The sequence below is a fragment of the Sarcophilus harrisii genome, chromosome 4, assembly GCF_902635505.1.
Source record: "Sarcophilus harrisii chromosome 4, mSarHar1.11, whole genome shotgun sequence".
Lineage (NCBI taxonomy): Eukaryota > Metazoa > Chordata > Mammalia > Dasyuromorphia > Dasyuridae > Sarcophilus > Sarcophilus harrisii.
Genome location: NC_045429.1, coordinates 289,439,326 through 289,461,050, shown reverse-complemented (window position 1 = coordinate 289,461,050; position 21,725 = coordinate 289,439,326). Strand labels below are relative to the sequence as shown.

General features: G+C 44.7%; 2 protein-coding genes across 6 annotated transcripts; both read right to left on the bottom strand.

The window, feature by feature from the left end:
* Nucleotides 1–2,825: 2,825 nt before the first annotated feature.
* On the bottom strand, nt 2,826–5,788 carry SPEM1 (spermatid maturation 1). 2 transcript variants are annotated; one of them, XM_023502778.2, is made up of 3 exons: nt 4,493–5,788; nt 4,257–4,314; nt 2,826–4,033 (listed from the first exon to the last, which is right to left on the bottom strand). In XM_023502778.2, the coding sequence occupies exons 1-3, from the start codon at nt 4,628–4,630 to the stop codon at nt 3,249–3,251; spliced, it is 981 nt and encodes a 326-aa protein (XP_023358546.1). In that variant the 5' UTR covers nt 4,631–5,788; the 3' UTR covers nt 2,826–3,248. The 2 variants fall into 2 exon arrangements, with proteins under 2 accessions (XP_023358546.1, XP_031821296.1); XM_031965436.1 differs by having other exon boundaries at nt 4,502–5,788.
* Nucleotides 5,789–6,349: 561 nt separating this feature from the next.
* NLGN2 (neuroligin 2) lies at nt 6,350–18,792 on the bottom strand. 4 transcript variants are annotated; one of them, XM_003768771.4, is made up of 7 exons: nt 18,269–18,791; nt 15,180–15,236; nt 12,044–12,193; nt 11,606–11,791; nt 11,069–11,261; nt 9,933–10,529; nt 6,350–9,084 (listed from the first exon to the last, which is right to left on the bottom strand). In XM_003768771.4, the coding sequence occupies exons 1-7, from the start codon at nt 18,708–18,710 to the stop codon at nt 8,211–8,213; spliced, it is 2,499 nt and encodes an 832-aa protein (XP_003768819.2). In that variant the 5' UTR covers nt 18,711–18,791; the 3' UTR covers nt 6,350–8,210. The 4 variants fall into 4 exon arrangements, with proteins under 4 accessions (XP_003768819.2, XP_031821291.1, XP_031821290.1 ...); XM_031965431.1 differs by lacking the exon at nt 11,606–11,791 and having other exon boundaries at nt 18,269–18,792; XM_031965430.1 differs by lacking the exon at nt 15,180–15,236 and having other exon boundaries at nt 18,269–18,792.
* Nucleotides 18,793–21,725: the final 2,933 nt, after the last annotated feature.

Genomic DNA, 21,725 nt, shown 5'->3' with positions numbered 1-21,725 from the left:
CATTTATTTGACTAAACCTATAACAAGAGAATCATGGGCAAATCTGCCTTGGGGGTAGTTTTTTTCCCTTTAGGGAAAACTAGTTGCTGTTGTGAGGAGATTAGAAACCTTGGTAGATATTACAGTTGTAGTAAGGTTTCTTTTTGAGGTATGGTCTAACTCTAAAATTATATATGATTCTATGATTGATTGCTTCCTCTTCCAATTCATCCTTCCACACCAATCCAAAATAATCTTCCTAAAGCACAAGTCTTATCATTGTTACAACTTTGTTCAAAATATGAAATTTGTTCCTTTTTGCCTTTACAATAAAGTATAAAATCTCAACATGGCATAAAAAATCCACAATCTGTCTCCAAACTACCTTTTTTCAAGTCATATTATTTCATATTTCACTTCTTTTACACTACATCCCAGCCCAACTCGAATACTTACTGTTTTCTGAACTTGTCAAGATGTGTCTCTATTCTAGGAATTTGTGGGAACCATCCCCCATATTCATGTATGTCTTTCAGAATCCTCATTCTTCTTTCTCACTCCTTCATTCATCCCATCCCCAAACTATGAAGATTATTCTTAACTATCTTCAAATTTTACAGGAGAAATTAATCTGGATTTTTTGCCATCACTCCTTACATAATATATTCTGCCCTCCAGAAAGACTACAAATTCCTTGACTTGTACCTACTTATTGTTTAATTAAATTACATGGAACTAGAATTCCCAACTAAGTCCTCCCCCTCCTTGATTGTTTAAGGAGTCCCCCATTCTAGGGTTGCTGGGGAATAGCTCACTTCTCTACTTCTGCCATATGTTCTTGCCTGGTCTCTAGATATTCCAAACACTTCAAATTTCCTGAAACCCCTCTTTTTAAGCTGGAAATGTTTCTTTGCAGATTCTTCACTATCAGCTAATGTGTCTAATCCAGATCCAAATTTCAGCTCATTTTCCAGTCATCCTCCTTTATTTTCCTATTCCCTCTTTACTCCTGCCAATCCAAGTTTTTCCCTTCTCTGTCCTCCCAAACTCACCTCAAAGTTCTCTTTATCCAGAATATCTTCTTTTAATGGCAATGCCCCACACTAATTATTTCTTTATTCTTCTCCTCCTCAGATCTGATATGCTCCCATCACACTGTCAGGAAGAAACTCTGAAATCCAAAACTTGGGAGATGTAAGTGGGACATTAATGTACCTAGTGTAATATCAATACAAGATTCCTGGACTTCAGGGGTACAAGGTAAAACTCAAAGTGTTGGGCCCACCAGCAATGAAAGATTAGTCCCAATGGAGCTTAAAATAAAGAACAATGCTAATATAAGTCCATGGAAAATAGGATTGAATGTACAAAGACTCAGTCTACACATAACTTTTTAGGAGTGCAGAAAGCAAAAGTTTCTATATTCTTCCACTTGTGTTATGTGAATGAATTGATCAATAGAGATGATTCCTTGGAGCAAGCACAGATGTTCCTCTCTTGAAATCAGTCTAATTGACCATATGAAAGCTGGTTGGGTCTACATCTGACCATGTGTGATTCTTTACTAAAGGCTTTGCACTGTCTGATAATAAAGACTCTACTAAAGTGGCTTTTTATTATAGAAGAGCTGATGACTTGGGATTGAAATGGGAAATGACAAAGCATAATTCAATGCCAAGACAGAATTCAGTGGATCTATAAAAGGAGTAACCTGAAATCTCTCCTCTCTATCATCTCTCTCTCTCTTTTTCTTTCTATCTCTGGACTATTACAACATAGTTCCACATAACAAGTAAGGGAGGGTATGATTGCCCTGCCTACCACTAATTGTCCATCAGCTGTGAGTGCATGATTACCTCTACTTCTTGTGGTTTGTTTTTTCCTCCTCTTAAGTAAACAGATATCCCAAGGCAAACCAAAACTGTCAGAAACCTTGTTAGTCCTGAAAGGTTAACTCATCTTGGGAGGACTGGGAGGCAACAACTACATCATGGACATCATGGACATCAAGGAGAATGACTCCTCATAAAATTTCCTTGGTCATTTGGCATCTATTTTTTCTTTGCTGCTTCCTTCTGACTATTATGTGAAAACGAAAGGTATGGCATGACATGACCATTTCTAAAGAGCAAGACTCAGTGAAGTTAAGGATATTTTTATGTCCAGGATATGAAACTGAGAAATTTGGGGGGGAAATGGGATTCTATATTTTCAATTATTAGACAGGAAGGAGTGGGGAGTTGTGCAACAGCACATTGTGGACTACAGTCCAGGGACTCTGGGTGGCATGGTATTCAGATAACAATCTGAAATTCTGGGATGGGGTATCACCCCTGGGAAACTAGGGCTAGGGCTTCCTTAAGATTTTGAGGGCATAGATAGATCAATAGATCTATATTTTCTCTTTTCTAGGATTTGTAATAGTATAATAATAACTTGCCTTAAACTGATCTTGCTGTTCCTCATGTAGAAAGTATTAGAACAGTGTATAAGGGGGGAGAGGAGAGCAAGGGTTAATGGTGATGGTGTAGATAGCAAGAGACAAAAGGCTGATGGGGAAGAGCTGTGGATGGGTGCCTGACTCAACTTTTGTTGGAGAGAAAATGTGGCTCTATGTTATACTGGAACAAGAAGTGGGAAAGACTAGGTTCTTTAGCTCTTGGATGGTAGAAATCAGAAAAGAAGGAGATGTATGGCCTTTGGGACCTGTTGTAGGTATGAATGAAGGGAAAATTTTGCCATACCTATTGCTCTTTTTTTGGTGAGGCAATTAAGATTAAGTAACTTGCCCAGGGTCACAGAGTTAGGAAATGCAAAGTCTGAGACTGGCTTTGAACTCAGGTCTTCCTGAATTTAGGTCTGGTGCTCTCTATCCATTGAGCCATCTAATTGCCCTTCCTCTTCTTTTAAACTGGTATGAGGCAGCATGATTTAGTAGGAAGAGACATACAATTGGGTCAGTAGATATAGGTTTGAGATTCATTCTGCTACTAACTAGCTTTATTATCTTAGACAAAATCAACTCAATGTTTTCAGCCATTCAGCTTCAGTTTCCTCATCTGTAAAATAAGGAGAATCATCTTTCTCCATCTCCTTCTCATAGTATAGTGTAAAGAAAGCACTTTTCAAGCCATAAAATACCACATAAACTTTGAATGGGTATTAGATTCTATCACCAGGAAATCTGCCTTTGGTATCTAGGATCAAGGCATCCCAGACATCAACTACAAGCTATCCCTTATTTTTCCATTTTATTATTCTCCATGACACTACTCCATGGAGTAGTATACCCATTCCTGGCTTGGCTTTTCAGGAGAGTCTGGGGGGCATGCATGGGGCAAGCTGTCAACACCCTTGTTTTCTTTCCATACTTGCCTCTTCTTTTCCCAGCTATTGTACATCACATGGCTTGTGGAGGGCACAGAATTGTAACTTAGAGGTTTAACTGTAACCTGGTGGAAGAGCTGGGAGAAATATCCATACGTGCCTGATTCTGTATTCTCTCTGCAGCTCTGGGACTCAGCATTATGTGATGAAAGCTTACTGGGGTACACATAAGCTTTCAGTTCCATCCTGGACTTTGCTTCCACCCTCTTGGCTGGTCTTCCCAGGTATTGTTGCAAATGGGTTGCAGGAGATGGGGGACAAGCTGATAACTCTTCCCATTGTGCCTGAGGCCTTGGAGAATGGGAAACTTTGTCATCTCCAATGGGAAGCCTGTCATCTAGACATTGTTTAGGTTCTGATGAGAAAACTGAGTGTTGAAAGCAAGAGCCTGGAGGGGTCACATCAAGAGTCAAAGTGTCCATAGAGCAGTGGTCAGAGAGAGCAAGGTTCTGACAGACTGCAGGATTCCAACGGGCAGCAGAATTAGGAAAGACAGAATGGTTCCGACAGATAGGAGATTTCCAACAGACAGCAGGATTCTGACACACAGGAGAGTTTCTATAGACAGGGGGTTCCCGATAAGCAGGTCTCCATGTCTGCTTCAGTGCTGGAGGCGTGTGGATGAGCAGTTTCTTAGGAACAACTGGGGCCAGCTTGAACATGTTATCTGAAGAATGGGAAGGGGAAGGTGAGTAGAAGACTGAAAAAATGGCATACATCCCTTAGAGGAGTGGGATCCATGTCAAAGCCTAGTACTGCAGCATCCAGATCCCTGAGAGGAACCATTAAGTCTTAAGAGGTAGAGTCTGAAGGGAGAAAAGATTGGGTCTCTGACCAGAGAAGAGGGATAAAGAAGTAGCCTGGGTTTAACTCAAGACCCTGTTACTTACCTTCCTGAAAAAACTTATGGAATATTTGGTTGAAAAAGCCCCTAAGGCGGCACCGGAGCTGAGTCAGGGAGAAGGAATGAGTAAATATCCAGGGATCCTGGTTCTCTTACCCCTAAGGACCCTGTAATATGTCTCCAGCCCCTGGCTCTCCCTTCCTCCACCTCTCCCCATCCAAAGTTCTGGTCATCCCTCTGACTTATTCTCTGACACCCTCCCCAAAGATCCCAGGCCCTGACCAGAGTCACCACATTGAGTCCAATGTTGATGAAGATGACGAGGCCCAGGAATACCAAGATATATTCGCCCAAGTTCTGGCAATTTTCAGAACCACGACCTGAACAGGAATGGGTCCCTTGTTGGAAAGGGTCACCCATGATGGGGGGTCCCAGGGGACCCCCCAGGTCCCCCCCACCTTATTATGAATTTGTTCTGGAAGCCAGCAGTTATGGGGGAAAGGTGAGTCATAATGGGATGGAGACATCACAATAACCAGGTTCCCAGGGTTTTAATGGTTTCCCCACCACTAGGGTTCTGCTGCATGTAGCCCCAGCTAAACACTCCTCAAACAGGTCTTGCCCCATATTTCCCTTTTCAAGTAGGTCAACTTTTAACTGCAAACCATAGCCACTTTCAATACCTCCCCTTTTTTGAGGAAGCTCCTTGGATGAACTTCACTGAGCTCCAATCTCTTCTCCTTTGCCTTCTTAGCCTCTGCATAATTGTTTGTAGTCATTTGGACACAGCTAAAGATTCTTAGTTGGCTCCTTTCACTTTGGGAGTTGGGGCCAGGGCTCTCTCCTGGACTGGATGAGGAAGATGCTGTCCTTTCACAGCATCAGCTTTGCTCTGTTTGATGTCCTCCTATCTGTCCTAGATCCCCTGTCTCCCACCACAGAAAGATAGGCAGAGGAAAATTCTATGATTTGCCAATCAGGGGTAGTGGGATGGTACAAACAATTCCTAATAACTAAAATATAGGTTGGACAAGATGATCTCCAGTTCCTCTCCAGATTGAGGGATTCTGTGCTTCCAAAGGGCAATGATAAGCTAGGTTGAGTCTGGAGGAGAATGGTTGAAGGATTATATAAAGATTATTTGAAGGGACTGAGGCATTTTGGCCTGAAGATAAGACTTGGGGAAGATGCTAGCAGTCTTCATGTCTTTCAAGTAACTAAGGAAGTTTTTCAGCTCTGGAGAGGAGAGCTAGGAGCAAATGAGTGAAAATTCCAAGAAAATTTAGATTTTTTATGAAAATAACAATTAGGGTTACCAGAAATAGGTTGGGCTGCCAAAAGAAGTGATTATTTCTCTCTCACTGGGTGCCTTCTGGAGCCTCAATGGAGGCCTTCAAGGAAAAAGCTAGACAACTAATCTGGTCAGATATCTCATTGAAAAGGTTCTCTCCCTAGTTCAGGAGTTAAACCAGATACCTTCTAAGCTCCCATTTGATTCTTGACATTCTGTGAAATTGGGTTTTCTGTTTTTGTGTGTTTGTTGGGAGCAGGTAGAAGCAAAGCTTGGGTACCTACTTCCTTCAGTCCCAGGATGTTTTTGCCTTTCTCTGTAGTGCATTTCCCTCAATAGAAACTCAGTCTCATTCCCCAAACCAGTCTCCCTCAGAAACCCATATATGCACCAACCCCCCCATAGCAGGCATGACTAATAGTTAAACTTTTATATTTACAATAATTTTCTTAATCATCTTTTGCCAGGTTTAAAAATGTGTACAGAGCTGCTAGGGTAGGGGGTTTGTGGGCAAGGTGGGTAGGAGAGATGAAGACTTAGAGGAAAATTGGGGCTAGGTGGTAGAGTCCGTGGCTCAATTGTGGGATACTCCAGGTCCATACCAGTGCCCCTCTTGTGCCCCAAAGCTGTAAGCATATCTATTGGGTTTCAGGGTTAAGGTCCCTAGAATCTGAGTATATGACTCTCCAGAGAAAATGAGGGATTAAAAGGACCAGAAGGTGGATATGGTGAATGTCTATGAGGAAGAAGGCAAGTTCTAGGTCAGAAGTTGGGGAGACAGGTTGAGGTTTAGATTTGGGGTGTCATTGGAAGGGCATAGGCTCCCTCCTGTCCCCAGCTGGTTTGGCACCAAATGCCCCCAAGAAATTGGAGGCGCATTTTTTTTCTTGTTTCCTCCAAAACCTTAAAAACTTTTGGTCATCTCCCTTTTCAATTCTTCCCCACTGGTGACTCCAATTGTTTTTTAGAGTTTTCAAAGAAAAAACCTTATTTCACTTTACCACTTTCAAATTCTTCTTGCTAATACCTCCTTCAGACACTTCTGGCAGCCCTGGAATGAGTTTCCCTATTTCCCAGTATCAGATCCCATGTAATCCCCACATTGTACTAGACCTCTGCTCCCTGCTGAAAAAAATCTATTTTCAGGTCGATTTCCACCCCCAAATTCCCCACCCAGCCCAACCAAGGGCTCAAGGGATCTGAAGGAGAGGGTGGGGAAGGCAAATAAGTCTATTTATCTTAGGCAAGGGGAGAAAGAAGCAGGAAAAAAAAGAGGAAAAATTTAAACCATAAAAAGAGCTGAGGAAAGAGAGGGGTGGAGTGGGGAAAAGGGGGGGAGAAAAAGAGAGAGAGAAAAAGAGAGAGAGAGAGAGAGAGAGAGAGGAACTGAGGCAGAGAGAGATGGGTAGGGGCACAAAGTTAGGCCTTCTTATCTTTGTTTACCCTCCCCATATATCTCATTGGCCCCCAGAGCCTCCTCCCTCCCCCTTCCCTGGGAAAGAGTCCTTGGCACTTGGGGGTAGGGTCTGACACACTTCAAACCCTTAAGTTTGGCACAGATGAATGCTGGTAAGAGGGATAGGGGGAGGACTGCCCCCTAAATCCTGGTCTGGGACTTTGGTCAAGCATGCATTGCCACCTTAGTCCCCATATCCACCCCAGCCACCTGTTGATTTCATTATCTCCGTGAGTGGGAAGGGGTGTGTATATCTCCTCCCCACCCCCTAGAATTTGTACAAAATAAAGGGCAACTTTATTATGTTGTCTGCAGCTAACTCCCCATGGCTTCTCTTGGCCTTGAATTTCTTCTTATCCAATGTCCAGGAAGGAATTTGGGACTGGAGTCAGTTCATTGGGGATGAGGGTTGGAAATTGGGGGAGTCCTGGGCAGACAGGGGCGTCCAGATGGAAAAACACACATCCACATGCAGTAACATGTCCACACAGGAAACTTACTTTCCCCATATGACATGTCCATATGGGAAACCGCATGTCTGATGCTCACAAGCAGCATGGGTTCACATAATTACACTCTTCTCCCTCCCACCCAATGATAAGTCTGTGCCTACATGTGGAAGACTCATGCCTACACAGGAGAACATGCTTCATCAAAATGATGCCATTAGAAAAAACATGATTCACTGGGTATCCCTGTGATCACCTTACCCTTCTTTCCTGGGTGTCAATCCTTGGATTGGTAGGCATTCCAACTTTACATTGACAGGTATAAAAATGCCTGCTCCCAAGGTTTCCTTTAGAGAGTAAGTTTCTGGGGTCCAAACCCTGGAAGGAATTTCCTTGAAGGGGGGGCAAAAAGTGTCCAGGGTGGCCCCCAAAATCCACTCTGAACGTGGGAAAACATGCCCCATTATAGGAAAATAGACCTCCATGTGAAAAAGCAGGCCTTAAATGTGAAAACACACTTCCTCACACCATAAGACCTGTGTCCCAGTAGGAAAAGTCATCCCACGACAAGTCTAAAGGTTGATGTCCAGATAAGAAATCATATCTCCATGGGCAGAGTGTGCACATCTTGATGTGAAAACTTGTGTCCACCTTAATAAGGTGCATTGACATGCTTGGGTGGGCATCCCAGTACCCACAATTCTTTTCAACCCAACCCCTAGACTCCATGATCATTGTTGAGTCTCCCTTCCTGTCTGGTTTGGGGAGAGCTAACCGAGGTGCTCCCTCCCCCAATGCTGCCCCCTATACCCGAGTGGTAGAATGGGGATGGGGTAGCGTGTTATTGTGGCTGGCAGTGGTTGGGGGAGGCAGAGGGAAGGGCCCAAAAGGATGAAGGGTGGGGGGTGGAGGGGGTGGAGGTGGACCTAAACCACTCGGCAGCAGGGTCAGGGCACCAGGGGCAAGGAGAGGCATGTCATCTGGTGCCCGACGAAGGGCAAGGGTATAATCAGGTGGGCAAGATGGGCGCAGGGTCTCTCCTGGATCTGCCCCTACACCTCCCCCCCGCTTTAGCTGCAATGACACTAATTCCTCCTCAGGTAGCTCCCGGCCAGCTGTGGGGAGCAGGGGGCCCCCACCAAGCCCTCCTGAGCCTGTGCCCCCAGGTGGGCTGAGCCGCCGGCAACGTAGCTCCTGTCGTCGGTCCCGCTTGTAGTACAGGGCAGCAAAGGCTAGGATGTTGAGGAACAGCAGTGAGGCACCAACAGCCACAGTGACACTCAATTCTGTGGAGTAGTCCCGTGAATCCCCTGGGAAGCGGTCATAGGCCCGGGGCCCTGGGTCTGGTTCAGGCTCAGGTGGAGTTGTGGCTGGTGGTGGGGGCCGGCGGGTACCCGTGGCACCTGGGGGTGGGCGAGGGGGCCAGCGCGTAGCATAGGGTGGCAGGCGGGTGGTAGTGGATGTGATGAGTTCAGTGTGCAGATTGTGGAGGTGGGGTACCAGCTCTAGCCAGAAGGCCACCTTGTTGGCACGGTAGTTGTCTCGGACTCGGGGTTTGAGGCCTATATGCAGGTACTGCTTCTCCTTACTGTTGAACTTGCTCCACACGACCTCCTCAAAGCGGTTGGGCTTGGTGTGGATGAACTTGGTATCCTGGGGAACTGGCTGGTTGGGATCACTGCAGGGATCGGGGAAGGAGAGTGGAGGAGTGAGATTTCAAAGGCCCAGAAAGAAAGGCAGTGAGAGAGATAGAGATTTATCAAATGCAAAGCAATGTGTACTGTGAGAAAAATGTTGAAAAGAGAAAGAGATATGTGGGAAGATATAGACGAAACCAAGGGAAAAATAAGCAGAACTATCAAAGCTGAGAGATGGGTGGATAGAAGAAGATATAAAAGGACTGACAGAATCCAAAAGCTTAGAGATACAGAACAAGAGAATATGGGAAGATTTTAAAAAAAGAAAGAAAGAAATATCAGCATAGCTGGTGGCAGAATAAATTGGGAAAGAGATATAGAGATAGAAAAGGAGGTAAAGTAAGAAGAGGAAAAGAAAAGGAAAAGAACAGTGATGAGTAGAGGAACTGGGAGAAGGTGAGTAAATCAGAGAAAGATGAGAAAAGAGGCAGAAACAAAATCAGGCAGATAAGTACAGAAAAAACACATGAAAATAGATAGGTAAAGATTAAAACAGACACAGAAACACAAAGCTAGAGATGGGTAAAGAGGAAGAAGGAAACAGAGACAGAGAAAAATACACAGGGAGAGTCATACAAGAGGATGAACACTAAGAAGGGAATAGGCAGACAAACACAGGGAGACAGAAAAAGACAGTGGAAGGGGAGAAAGAAAGAAAGGAGAAGGGAAAGGACAATAGTGGGGAAAGGAGGAAATAAAAGGGGAAGGAAGTGATACACAGAAAAATAAAGAATAGATTCCACCATAAAGAGACATCCTGGACCTCCCTATCCCTTGTTCCTCCTCCAAAAGTGGACACCCTACCCTCCCTCTGCCACCTCCCCCTCACCCAGTCTTGGCGAAGTTGGTCCAGTAGGTCATGACAACAGCGCTGAGCATGACATCATTCTTGGAGAAGTTGCAGGGAAAGAGGTCCGTAGCACCCACCATGGGCACCCCAAACACGTAGGGCAGCTCATCACCATGAGCTGCATCAGCCCACTCAGGCCTGCCCTCTGCCTGGCAATGATGGTAGAAAGTATAGAAGTAGACAGGTGATTGGTAATCAGCATGAAGCTTTGCGGTAGCCACGGCTGGAGCCACCCACTGGTGGTCAGTAAAGAGAGCTAGGAGCGTCTTCCGCCTCATTTCACCATTGTCCCGGTCAGCCCAGTCTGTGTACATGAATTTGATGGTTTCTCGCAGGACATCCTTGCCCTCAGGATAGCCATAGAGGTTGTCCACAAAATTGGAGACTGTGAAGTCAAAGGCGCTAGCTGACACACCATCCTCGCTCTCGGCTGAATCCTCCACAAACTTCAAGCCCTCACCTTGGTTGACACCAATCAGCATGTCATAGTTGAGAAATTCACCCTGCTGCATCAGGATCTCTGGGTCATCTGGGACCACATCACCATCCACCACTGGACCAAAGGCAATGTGGTAGCTAGAAGAAGAAAGCCAAGACTAGTCTTGAGGAAGACTCTGATCCCTCCTAAGCTGGTGAGTCCACCAGACCACCAACTCTTCTGAGATCATATGCTACAGGCTCTTTCTAGGATTCTTATAGTTTAAACATGGCTCCCCTCCCTATATACTCCATCTATTGACTCTTGACATTTTCACTTTCTCTTGCCTGGAATTCCCTCTGTCCTAGCTTATCTGGCTTCCTTCCCAGCTAAAATTTTACCTTCTACATGAAACCTTTCCTATTCATCTTAATTCTTGTTCCCTCCCTCAATTATCTCCAGTTTATCTTGTACATATTTTCTTTGTACATAGTTGTTTACATACTATCTCCTCCACTGAATCATAAACTCCTAGAGAGTAAAGATTGTCTTTTATCTTTCTTTGTATTCCCAAAATGGTCCTTTAGCCCAGTACCTGGCACATATTAAGCACTTGATAAATGTTTATAAAGTAACTAACTGGATGAGTCCTGTCCCCCCATACCCTGGGAACCAGGAGCACTGGACTCCCCCATACCGAGCTGGTTGCACATCCTGATCAACAAGCTCTCGAGAAGGTTTTCTTCGAAGACATTCCACAACCTCAGCATTTTCTTCCTGGTTACAGCCTACCTTGGCTGCCAACAGTTGTGTGTACTTGAGTGGCTGGTAGTTTACAGACCAGCTGGAAATGGCTGTACCACTCTGGGCAATGGCTTTCTGGAACAGTCCTGGTGGTGAGAAGTAGGGAAATGCAGATACACACCACACACACACACACACACACACACACACACGAAGGACTGCAGTGGATGAGGGAGCTCTGCAGCACTCACCAGCAGCAGGGATGGGACTAGAGAGACATATTTAGGACTTCTTAGAAGAACTAGATGCAGCTCAGCTAAGGGGGAAGGAGCCAAGAAAAAGGAGGATGTCCCCCAGGGAAATTCAAATGGGATTAAGGAGAACAGAACAGTGGAAATCTTTGGAGAGGGGAATCAGAAATCCCTGGGACTGGCCTAGGAGGGATCAGGGATGAAGACACCTGGGTCTCCCTAAAACAACATTCCAGTACCTTCAGAATGATGAGAGAGAATAAGCAGGTTAACACATGAGGCTCCAGCTCCAGAGCCAAAGATGGTAATTCGCTCTGGGTCACCTCCAAAGTGCCCCACGTTTTCACTGAGCCAGCGCAGTGCTTGGATCTGGTCGAGGAGCCCATAGTTACCCTTGGCAGCCTGGTCCCCTGTGCTGAGGAACCCTGGGGCAGGGTCAGAGGGTAGGGAAAGAGGGAGATCTCAGGGAGGTGATCGTACCCCCTGGACCCTTCCTGGGAGAAACCTCATCCACATCCCTGGTGACTTAGAGCAAACCCACCAGCCATCTGGCTGGCTACAGCCTTTCTGGGCCAGAACATCCCAACCCTGCCCTCCCTTCCTCCTTCCCTCACTGTCTCCTCCCCATACAGCCTTAGCAAATCCTGCTCTCGGTCCCACGCACATCCCGCCCTCACCGAGGACACCGAGCCGGTAGTTGAGCGTGACCACAATCACGTTGCCATAAGCGGCCAGGACGGAGCCGTCAAACATGTTCCCCGTTCCCTCCATGTAGGAGCCCCCGTGGAGGAACAGCATCACCGGCTTCTTCCCCGAGTCCCGGATGTCTGGTAGGGGCGGAGCCACAGCGAGGGGTGGGGTCAAGGAGGAGCCGCGGGGATGAGGTGGGTTCGAGGGTGGAGCCACATTGAAAGGAGGGGTAGAGGGCAAAGACATAGTGAGCAGCCAGGTAGGGACAGAACCATGAAGAGGGGTTGGGTCACGGAGAAAGTGGGGATCGAGGAAAGAAACACAAGAAAAAAGGGTGTGGGGAGTATATGAGAGACTCCAAGAGAGGGGCAAGGTGAACACAGGTGTTTTAGGGAAGATTGCATTGCATTTGGCTCATAATCCTATGTCAGAGGGTGCGGGTTAATTAAGAGGAAAATAGTTCTCTTTCCAGAAAGGCAGACAGAACAAGAGATGCTGGGGCCAGAAGAGTGGGTGAAGTGTAAAACAAGACCACAGTTACCCTCCCTGGAGGGCCCTTAGTCCCAGAGAGAACAAGGTGGCCCTTTGAATAATAGGGACCCCAATAATGGATGCACACAGCCTCAGACCAGGCAGGTGATCCTGATTCTACCCCTGCCCAAATCCAGACTTGGTTCTTTGTGCCTTGCTAGTTTTCCCCTACCCTGCTGAAGGGTAATCATGTAATCCCATTTCTAGGGAAAAGAATATCTCTACATCAGAAGGTCTGCCACTTCATGCATGGCCTACCTAACCTCTCAACATAATTTGTATCCCTCTAGTACCCTCTCCTCATTTCTAAAGGAACCCTTGTTGCTAAAATGGAGCAGACCCTTTTGAAATGGGTAAGAGAAGTTATAGGATGTTCATTTCCATAGGCCTCAGCCTTCTACTGTTCCTTCAGGAATATGCAAGGCTGGAAGAGGAGGTGTCAGGTTCTTGGGTTTTTGGGGGAGGGTCAGCCTCCTCCTCACCCTAATTACTTTCTAGGGCATCTCTTAGTTGTCATGGCAACACCCCCAGCCTAATTACTTTGGCTGAGGGAATGTTGGGGAGAGGCTATGAATGGGCTAGTGAAGTCACCGAGCACCCAAACTTCATCAAAAACTCATACTCTCTACCTATCTCCTATGGGAATAATATATCAATCAATTTACATATCATAAAGTGCTATGATTCTTCTTCACCTTCCATCTCAAAGGAATTAGCTAGAGCCTAAGAACTTTAATTCTTCCCTCCACTCTAGGGATCTCTGAGATTTGGTTATCTTGCAAATAGAAGGGATCAATTTAATACCAGGAGATTCCTTTCTATTCTTTACTCCCCAAAGTTATACAAGCTAACAATCAGGATGGAGGTGACTTATCTAATTCTAGGACATCTGCCAGAAAAACCCAGGAGCTTTCTGAAATCCTTAATGCCATTACCTATATCACAATTCTCTAACATGCTCTTCTCTTTCCTGCAGAAACCCCATTCTTCCCCAGGATCTTGATACTCAAAAAAAAAAAAAAAAAAAAAAAAAGACATGAAGTCTCTTAAACTGCTCTCTTAAACTTAAACTTCACAAGTCTGACATACTTGCTACCACAAATTTTTATCTACTTGCTTTCTTAGGTCTCCTTGTTAAAACTTCATCCAATTCCTAAAGTGCACTTCCTATTATAACTTCCTGATCATCTTCAACAAATTGTGGAAACATCTTCCACCTTGCTCTTGGACAAGACTGAACCATTTCTCATTATCTATACCTTCCTTTGTCTTTTTACCTCCCCTCTCCCAATTCTTCATTCTAGGTCAGAGAAGCATAGAAATGTCAGAGCTGGAAGGGACCTTAGAAACATCTTCTAATTAAACGATTTATTTCAAAAGAGGAAGCAGAGGCCCAGAGAAGTAACTTTTCTATGTCCACACTGGGTGTGACTTAGCGGCAAAAACTACATCTCAGGCCTTCTGATTCACATGTCAGTGCTCTTACTAATAAGACTTTCCTGTTTTTTCACTTGCTTTCTATCTCCAACTCATCTCTCCCAACTATCAACATTTCCAATGAAGAACACAAATCCTCCCATCTACCCATCTACCATCTACTATATCACAGGATTGTTTCTTTAAATCAGTTACCTTTTCTTCAAAACCACATCTGTACCCTCTGTTCCTAGTGCTCATCCCCTCTCCCCAACATGCCCTCCCCAGCCCAGCACCACCACTCTCCCAGTGTGGGGGGAAAGGGGAGGCAGAGGGGTGCAAGGCAGGGCAGGGAAGGGTAGAGGCAAGGGGCAAGAAGAATTCAAAAACAATAATGACAACAAAAAAGAGATCAAGAAAGAAGAAAGAAAGAAAAAAAAACCCCAAAAGCAAGAAAATCGTGGGCCAGATTCAACAAGAAAAGAAAAAACAAAAACTTTTTTGGGGGGGGGAGAAAAAGAAAAAAATTATTTTCATTTTCAAAATTTTGCAGCAAAATTTGGGTCCCGTTTATAAAAAGTTCCCACTTTTTATGATTGTTTTCAAATGTCACTGTTATCTGAATCTCACTTATTCTCTAGAACTTCAAATTGTGTCAGTTTCTAATTTCTTTAAAAAAATTATACATTTCCCCCAAACTCTCCCTAATTTCCAGTTTTTCCAAATTTCCCACTTGACTCCAAATTAAATCCCTCTAAGGTTTTACATTTCCAAAGATGTCTAAAGTACCAACGTTTTGCCAGTTTCTTTTAAACTCTAAAAATATTCCAATTTTCTCGATTCTTTTCATGATCCTAACACTATAATTTCTTTTGATGGCCTTTCATTAAACATCTTTAAGAAATTATTTTTATCCACATTTTCAACTGGATCTAAAAATTTATTTTTTTTTTTTGCAAATAAAAAAAAAAAACCCTTGCTCATAATCCTTTCCTTTTTTCTTTCCTTTCCTTTTCTCTCTGTATGTATGTGTATGTCTGACTGTAAAGAATGATTGTAAAGGGGACCTTAGGAACTATGAGATTTTAGTCTGGGTAGTTTTGGGTATGGTAGGCCAGGGATCCTGTGTGTCATTGTCGGCAACCACATGCAGCAGCGGCATTTAAAAAAATCTACCTGTGTCTGGCGGGGGCGGATTGAGCGTCGACTCGTCACGTTTTTTTGTGATCGGACCTAAGACCGGGAACACAAAACAGAGAAAAAAGGACAATTTTGTGGGGAAAGATGGGGGGGTGGGTCGGGGAGGTAGTGGATGGGGGGGAAGGAGAGAAAGCAGAAAAGAGGGTGGGGTGGGAAAGCAGGGGGGAAAAAACGAGCCAAAAAAGCAAAATGTGTTTGCAAGAAAAAGAAACCAAGAAAAGATAAAAATGCTTCTACATCCCAATTTTGCTCCCCCCACCTCGGGAAAAAAAAAAAAACACACCCAAAAAAGGCTGTTTATTCTTTTTTGTGGGAGTGGGGTTGGAGGAGGCAGGTGTGGCTAGGCCTGGGGTGGGAGGTAAGTGGGTGGGCTTAAACCTGTCATAAGAGATATGTTGCATTTGATTGGAAAGGATTTATTTCATTCAGTCTGTTGGCTCATTGCTGGAAAATTCAATGATGTTAGGAGATGGGGCAGGAAGGAAGGGGGAGTCCTGCCTAGGAGACCCTGCTCCTTATCACCCTTCCCACTTTGCAAATGATAATGTCACCTTTTTCTCTCCCTTCCCAAGTTGAATAGGTATAGGGAAGGGTAAAGTAAAAGGAAACCTAAGCATTTCTCTTCAAGAGATGGAAGGCAGGAAGCATGACCCTGTGCCCTCTGTACCACTTGCCCAAGGTTGGTTAGGGTTCAGGTCAGCAACAGTTTTACTTCTAGCATTTCCCTTCCTTCCTGACTCACAAGCCTGGTTTCTCCAACTTCATAGCCCCAGCCCAAGTGCCCCTTTCTTCAAGAGCCCTCTCTTCAACTCAAGGTGGGATAAACAGAAAAAATGGATAATCTAAGTTTTGTCCTCCCTGTACCATTCCTTTACTTTCTCTCAGGGATCTAAGCCATTCCTTGGGGTATCAGTTTACCCTCTTCCAAGATACTGCTCTCTTCAAGGAGAAAGTGGAAATTGCCTACTGGAATAGTCCATAACCCTAGGCTTCATACCCAACTTTCCAATCCTATCAACTATGTCATTCCCAAACCCCACACTCTCAGAGACCCAGACTTGGAAGATGAAGGGGCCTTTTTGTTCTGGGAGAGAGTGCATGGAATGAGAGAGGTATAGCTCCAGAGAAGAAAGGGGTGGGAATAAGGACTGGAGAGGAATAGAAACCAGGGTCCCAGCTCATAGGGAAAGCCAATCATCTAGCACCATGATTCATGGGCTAGAGACCACAATTCTGGGCAGATTTCTTGAACTTAAGAAAAAAGTATTCTCTGGTGATGGGACAGGGGAGATGGCTCCTACAGAGTAGGACTACTTCTACAGAACAAATAAGTTTGCTTTAGTATAGGAGTACATCAGTGAAATACCTTTTGGAGGAAGTGCAATTTCTGGGTCTGAGTGATATTGTGGAGGCAAAGAGAAATTTTGAGTGGTAAACTGTGAAGTATTTATGGGATATATTGTTCATGGGAGGAAGTTGAGATATGTTAAAGGAAGTTTTGCTACAGAATGTATATGTGAGGTTGTATGTGTCTAGGTGGTAGGATTGTATGTTTGGAATGGTAAATTATGAGGACATTGGAGATATTCTTATTGAATTGGGAATAATGGAGATAAACTGCATATATGTATATGAAGATTATTAGTGGCAGATTGTGCAGGGGGCATTTGTGTGCAAGAGGATTGATGGATATTATGTGAAGCAATGTTGGGGGGTAAATTATATGGGCCTATAGTTTTAGCGGAAGATTGTGTGTCTTTGTAGGGACTCTTTGCTAGGGTAAGCTAGGGATTCTTTGTGTGAGTATGAGATATTATAGGGATAAATTGTGTATGTGACTAAGTGGATTATGGAGGTAAGTAGTATGTATATTGTGGATGAGGGAATTATTTATGTGCTGGGAAATATATGCATGTCTGGGACGTGTTAAAGTAGATTTGTGGACTTAGGGGAATACGGAAATAGTTTTATAGGGAACTATGATATATGTTTGAGGAGATATAAGGGTAGGTTGAATATGGGGGAATGTGGAGAATAAATTGAACTTCCATCACAGGTAGTATGGAGGGGAGTGGTAGTGTAAATTAAATAGTGCATATGGGAATTAGATTATGTAAATGCATGGGATTAAATTGTGTGAATGATAAGATAATTTTGGGAATAGATAATGTTTGGAGGGATTGTCAAAAATAGCTTATGTACTTGTATAGATGATATGTAAGAATTGGAGTGGTTTGTGTCAGGAAGTTAAAAAGCATTTAAGGTCTTACTCTGGCTATTTTAGGACTGGATTGAATAAAAAGCATTTAGAGAGTAAATTGTGAATGTTCAGATAGGAGTTAGTGGGGTTTGGTCCTATGACATATGGTATTTAGAGTGTATTTTCTGCTTCCTTGATAAAGAGGGTACTGAAGACTGATTTCTTAGCTCAGGGTTGGTATTTTATCTTAAAGGTAATATAAGTGCCTAGTAGGAACTGTCTGATTTTCAGGGGGGTTATTTAATTTTGGAGTGGGTAAGTAGTTCAGAAAATGCCTATATCCTTTAGGAATATTTGGTTAGAGAGGCAGGACAGTTGGAAGCAGGTAAAAGAGGAAGGAGAGGGAATGGGAAGGGAGAGCCATAGGAGAGTTTCCTCAAATAGAAAAATTATCTTTATCAAATAGTTTGGTTTTCTCTTTAGGACACTAGAGAGTCCAAGTGGCATATTCGCTTACGAAGTAAGTATATATGATGGTGTGGGGCATATAGGTATAATATGTTCTGGGAGTGCTGAAGCATACATACATACATATATATATATATATATATAATATGCTTTGATAGTTTCTGATCATGTATGGGAAATGTTTGCATGTATTTTCTGGGATAAGGATGTGGAGTAAGAAGAGGGAGACAGAGAGAGAGAGAGAGAGAGAGAGAGAGAGAGAGAGAGAGAGAATGATGATTATTTGCCTGGATGAATAAGTGCCTGTGGGTGGAATATGGGATCTGTATATGAAGGGGCACGTGTATGTCAGACCTAGGAAAGGGGGCAGACTTGCACCACCAGTCTCTGCCCTTACCATCCTCAGTGGGTACGTAGAGGTTGAGGTACAGACAGTCCTCACTCTGATTCTGCACGTAGCCAGCGGCAGCCTCCAGGTTGTCCGTGAACCAGACCGGGAGCATGATGGCTGGGAGGGCGCCGTGGAGGTTCTGGGGGCAGGCAGGCGGGAGGGCGGTAGCGTTCCTCACCCCAGGCCAAGAGGCTGGTGCCTCTGGGGGCTGGAAGCGTCGGGCCCCCAGAGGGGGTGTGGCGTAGGGTACCCCCAGGAACTGCATCACTGGGCCCAGGATCTCGTTGTTGAGTTCTCTGCGAACTCCCCGCACGCGTCCATACGCAGTGCCAACCACTGGGAATCGTTCCTCCCCAGCCCCAGGACCCCCTGGGATACCCCCTATTGGTCCCCCTCCTCCCCTTTGAGCCCCCACCAGCCCCACCAGACACAGCACCAAGAGCCACATGCTGATTGGGGGGGACCCCCCTCCCTCCCTGGGATCCCCCCCTCGGAGAGAGAGAGAGTGAGGGGGGGAGAGGGAGGGAGGTCCCCCCCTCTCCCCAGGGGGAAGGATGGGGAAGGGGAAAAGGGGGAAGGAAAGGGGGCAGGGAGGGAGGGGGAGTTAGATCGGGGAGGAGAGAGGTCTGTTGCGCTCCATGGAGAGAGCAAAGGGTGGGGAATGGGGGAGGGTAAATGGTAAGTGGGGGAAGATGGCAGGACCTAGAAAGATAAAAGAGCAGCTTGGGGATGGAGAGACAGAGGGATACAGAAAAAGAAAGAAAGGAAGAGGGAAGGAAATATTAAGAGAGAGAGGAGAGAGAGAGAAAGAAAGAAGAAGAAGAGAAGAAGAAGAAGAAGAAGAAGAAGAAGAAGAAGAAGAAGAAGAAGAAGAAGAAGAAGAAGAAGAAGAAGAAGAAGAAGAAAAGATTAAAATAGAAGCAAAACAGGAGGGGAAAAACAGAGAGAAGAGAAGTGGTTAGTTAGAACTCAGATTCTGCATTATTCCCATCCCTCCCACCAACCATTCAACCCTACCACCCCCAGAACAGACACTAGATAAGGGATAAGAGGAGCCAGGTTATGACCAGTAATTGGTTAAGGCACTCAGGAAGGAGCTCAAGTCAGCATAGATTCAGGTCCCTGAAGCCTTACAGCGTAACTCTCTTTGGGTCCCCACATAGAGCCTCCATACTTCCTATAGCCCCATACCCAGGGACTGGGGAGTCCAGATTTACTCACACACACACACACACACACACACACACACACACACACAATATTGGTCTGGGGGAGGAAATAGACTTCAAGAAGAAAATAAAAATACCAATTCATTAATTAGCAGGAAGTGGTGGTTTGTTTCTCTGTGTTAATTACTTTGGAGCTATAATTTAACCACCACAGCAAACTCCCCACTCCCACCCTTAGTCTAAGGTAGTGACTGGGACCCAGTTTCCAAGCCCCCAGCTTCTTTTCTTCTCCATTGCTCAGTAACCAAGGGGACTTAGTTATCCAGCCCTCCAGCTGTCACCCATCTTCTTTCACATAGCTGCCTTCTTTCTCTTTCCCCTAAAGTTCAAGCGTTCCAGTGAGCTAGGGACTGGGCAACTGAAAGCCTAGATTTCTGACTGGGGAGGAGGGTTTATATGGGGGTTGGGGGGGGGCAATTTCTGGGGATGTGTTATCCTGGTGCTGGTTGTCAAGACAACCGGATGCTGCCCCGCAATGTTACCGCGGCAACCAGCTGCAGCTTTAACCCTGGAAGGAGGCTAGGGGGTGGAGAAGGGGCCATGAAGAGCTTTGGGACCAAAGATACTAGGGTCTCTTACTAGGAATGGGGGTTGGAGGAGTGAGAGGGAGGAAAAAATCCCAAGGACTGGAACACCAGACTCCTGGTTCCTTGTCACCCCCTAGAGCTAAAATAAAAGAGCCTGTATTGTTGGGGGGGGGGAGTAAGGTGGGGTGTCAGAGAAACCTGAAGGCTCCTCCTCTTGCCCCCCTTGTTGGCCAATCCTAGTATAGCACTAGTGACCCAGGCCTGCAGACTCTGGTGAATAGGTAGGGAGGGGGAACTACTGATGCTGGAATGGTGGGGGTGGGGTGGGATAGAAGGCTTTCGATGAACACAGTAACTGCCCCTTAATGTTAGTTTCCCAACCCTACTCTTTAACCCCTAAAAATGGAGGCCAGGCCTGGGGACCAAAACAGCCTTACCCTGTTTAATAAAAAACCCCACTGCCCCCAGACTTTTCCTTTCTAGGCAAAAAAGCTGTTGTTCCCATTTTCTTTTCTCCCGTTCAATTAAAAAGAACTATACCATAAATTTGTGGATAAAACCCTGGATCCTTGAAAGGAGGGTGTAAGGGGAAAACCAGGATCTTGGGAAACGATACCTGGTTTTCTTACATACCCTTCCTCCCTCCACCCAAAGCTTTTTGCGACAAAATTTCTTTGGGCTTTTAACCAAGTGTTTGCATCCTCCAGACAAGGAAAAATCAATTTATTTGGGAGAGGGGAAAAAGGAATTTAATAAGTTAATTTTTTGCCTTTTTTTCCTTTCCCTCCTATTTTAGGACCCTGATTTTTGGGTTTAATAAGATTGGGTATTTCATTTTCCCTCCCACCATTAAGATTTAAAATCTTTAGTTCTTTCCCTTTTTTTTTTCCCATCCCATTCCTTTTTTTTTTTAGAACTTTTTTCCTAAGTTATTTAAATTCTAATTTATTTTTTTTTTTTTAAATTTTTTTTTTCTTTCATTTTTTTTTTCATTTTTTTTCTTTTTTTTTATTTTTTTTTTTTTTTTAATTTTTTTTTTTGGTTTTTTTTTCTTTTTTTTCTTTTTTTTTTATTTTTTTCTTCATTTTTCTTTGTTTTTTATATTGGTTTTTCTTTTTTTCTCTTTATTTTTTTTTTTTTTTTTTTTACCTTTTTCCTTTTTTTCTCTTTTTTTTAGTAGGTTTGGTTTAAAACCCAAAGGGGTTGGGGGAGGGGGTTTTTGGTTTCCCCTCTTGGTGGAGAAATGGATTGGCCAGGAAGGGGGAGGAGGAGGGGGAGATGGGAAAAAGGGGTTTTAGGATTTTTGCTGGAGGAGAGAAAAGGGGATTAAAAGAAAGAGGGAGAAAGAAGATAAGAGAAGGGATGGGGAAAAAGGAATGTGAGAAGGAAATGGAGATTTTTGGGGTTTTCGTTTTTATTTTCAAAGGGGAAGTGGTTTTTTGGGGTTGGGTGGGGAGGGGGAGGGTTTTGGGGTTGAGTTTAAAGGAGAAGGGAAGGCTTTTCTGGGGAGGGGAGGGGGGGTTTTATTTGGGATTTTCGGGAGAGGGGAGGGGGAGGGGGGAAAGGAGGCAGACCCGTTGGGAGGGGTTGGGAATGGAAAGGGGGTGAGTAGATGGATTGGAGACGGGATTTTGGAAGGTTTTGGGGGGGGGGTTTCGATGGGATTTGGTGAGGAAGAATTGAAAATGGGGAGAGGGTGGGGATTTT

Bases quoted from the DNA above. Each gene is read 5' to 3' on its own strand.
- SPEM1 (XM_023502778.2), bottom strand. From the start codon at position 4,630: ATGGGTGACCCTTTCCAACAAGGGACCCATTCCTGTTCAGGTCGTGGT. The intron at 4,315-4,492 runs GTCAGGGCCTGG...TCCCTGACTCAG, and splicing joins GACTCAATGTGGTGACTCTG to CTCCGGTGCCGCCTTAGGGG. The intron at 4,034-4,256 runs GTAAGTAACAGG...CCCATTCTTCAG, and splicing joins CCATAAGTTTTTTCAGGAAG to ATAACATGTTCAAGCTGGCC.
- NLGN2 (XM_003768771.4), bottom strand. From the start codon at position 18,710: ATGTGGCTCTTGGTGCTGTGTCTGGTGGGGCTGGTGGGGGCTCAAAGG. The intron at 12,194-15,179 runs GTAGATTTTTTT...CGCCCCTACCAG, and splicing joins TCCGCCCCCGCCAGACACAG to ACATCCGGGACTCGGGGAAG. The intron at 11,792-12,043 runs GTGAGGGCGGGA...ACCCTGCCCCAG, and splicing joins CTACCGGCTCGGTGTCCTCG to GGTTCCTCAGCACAGGGGAC.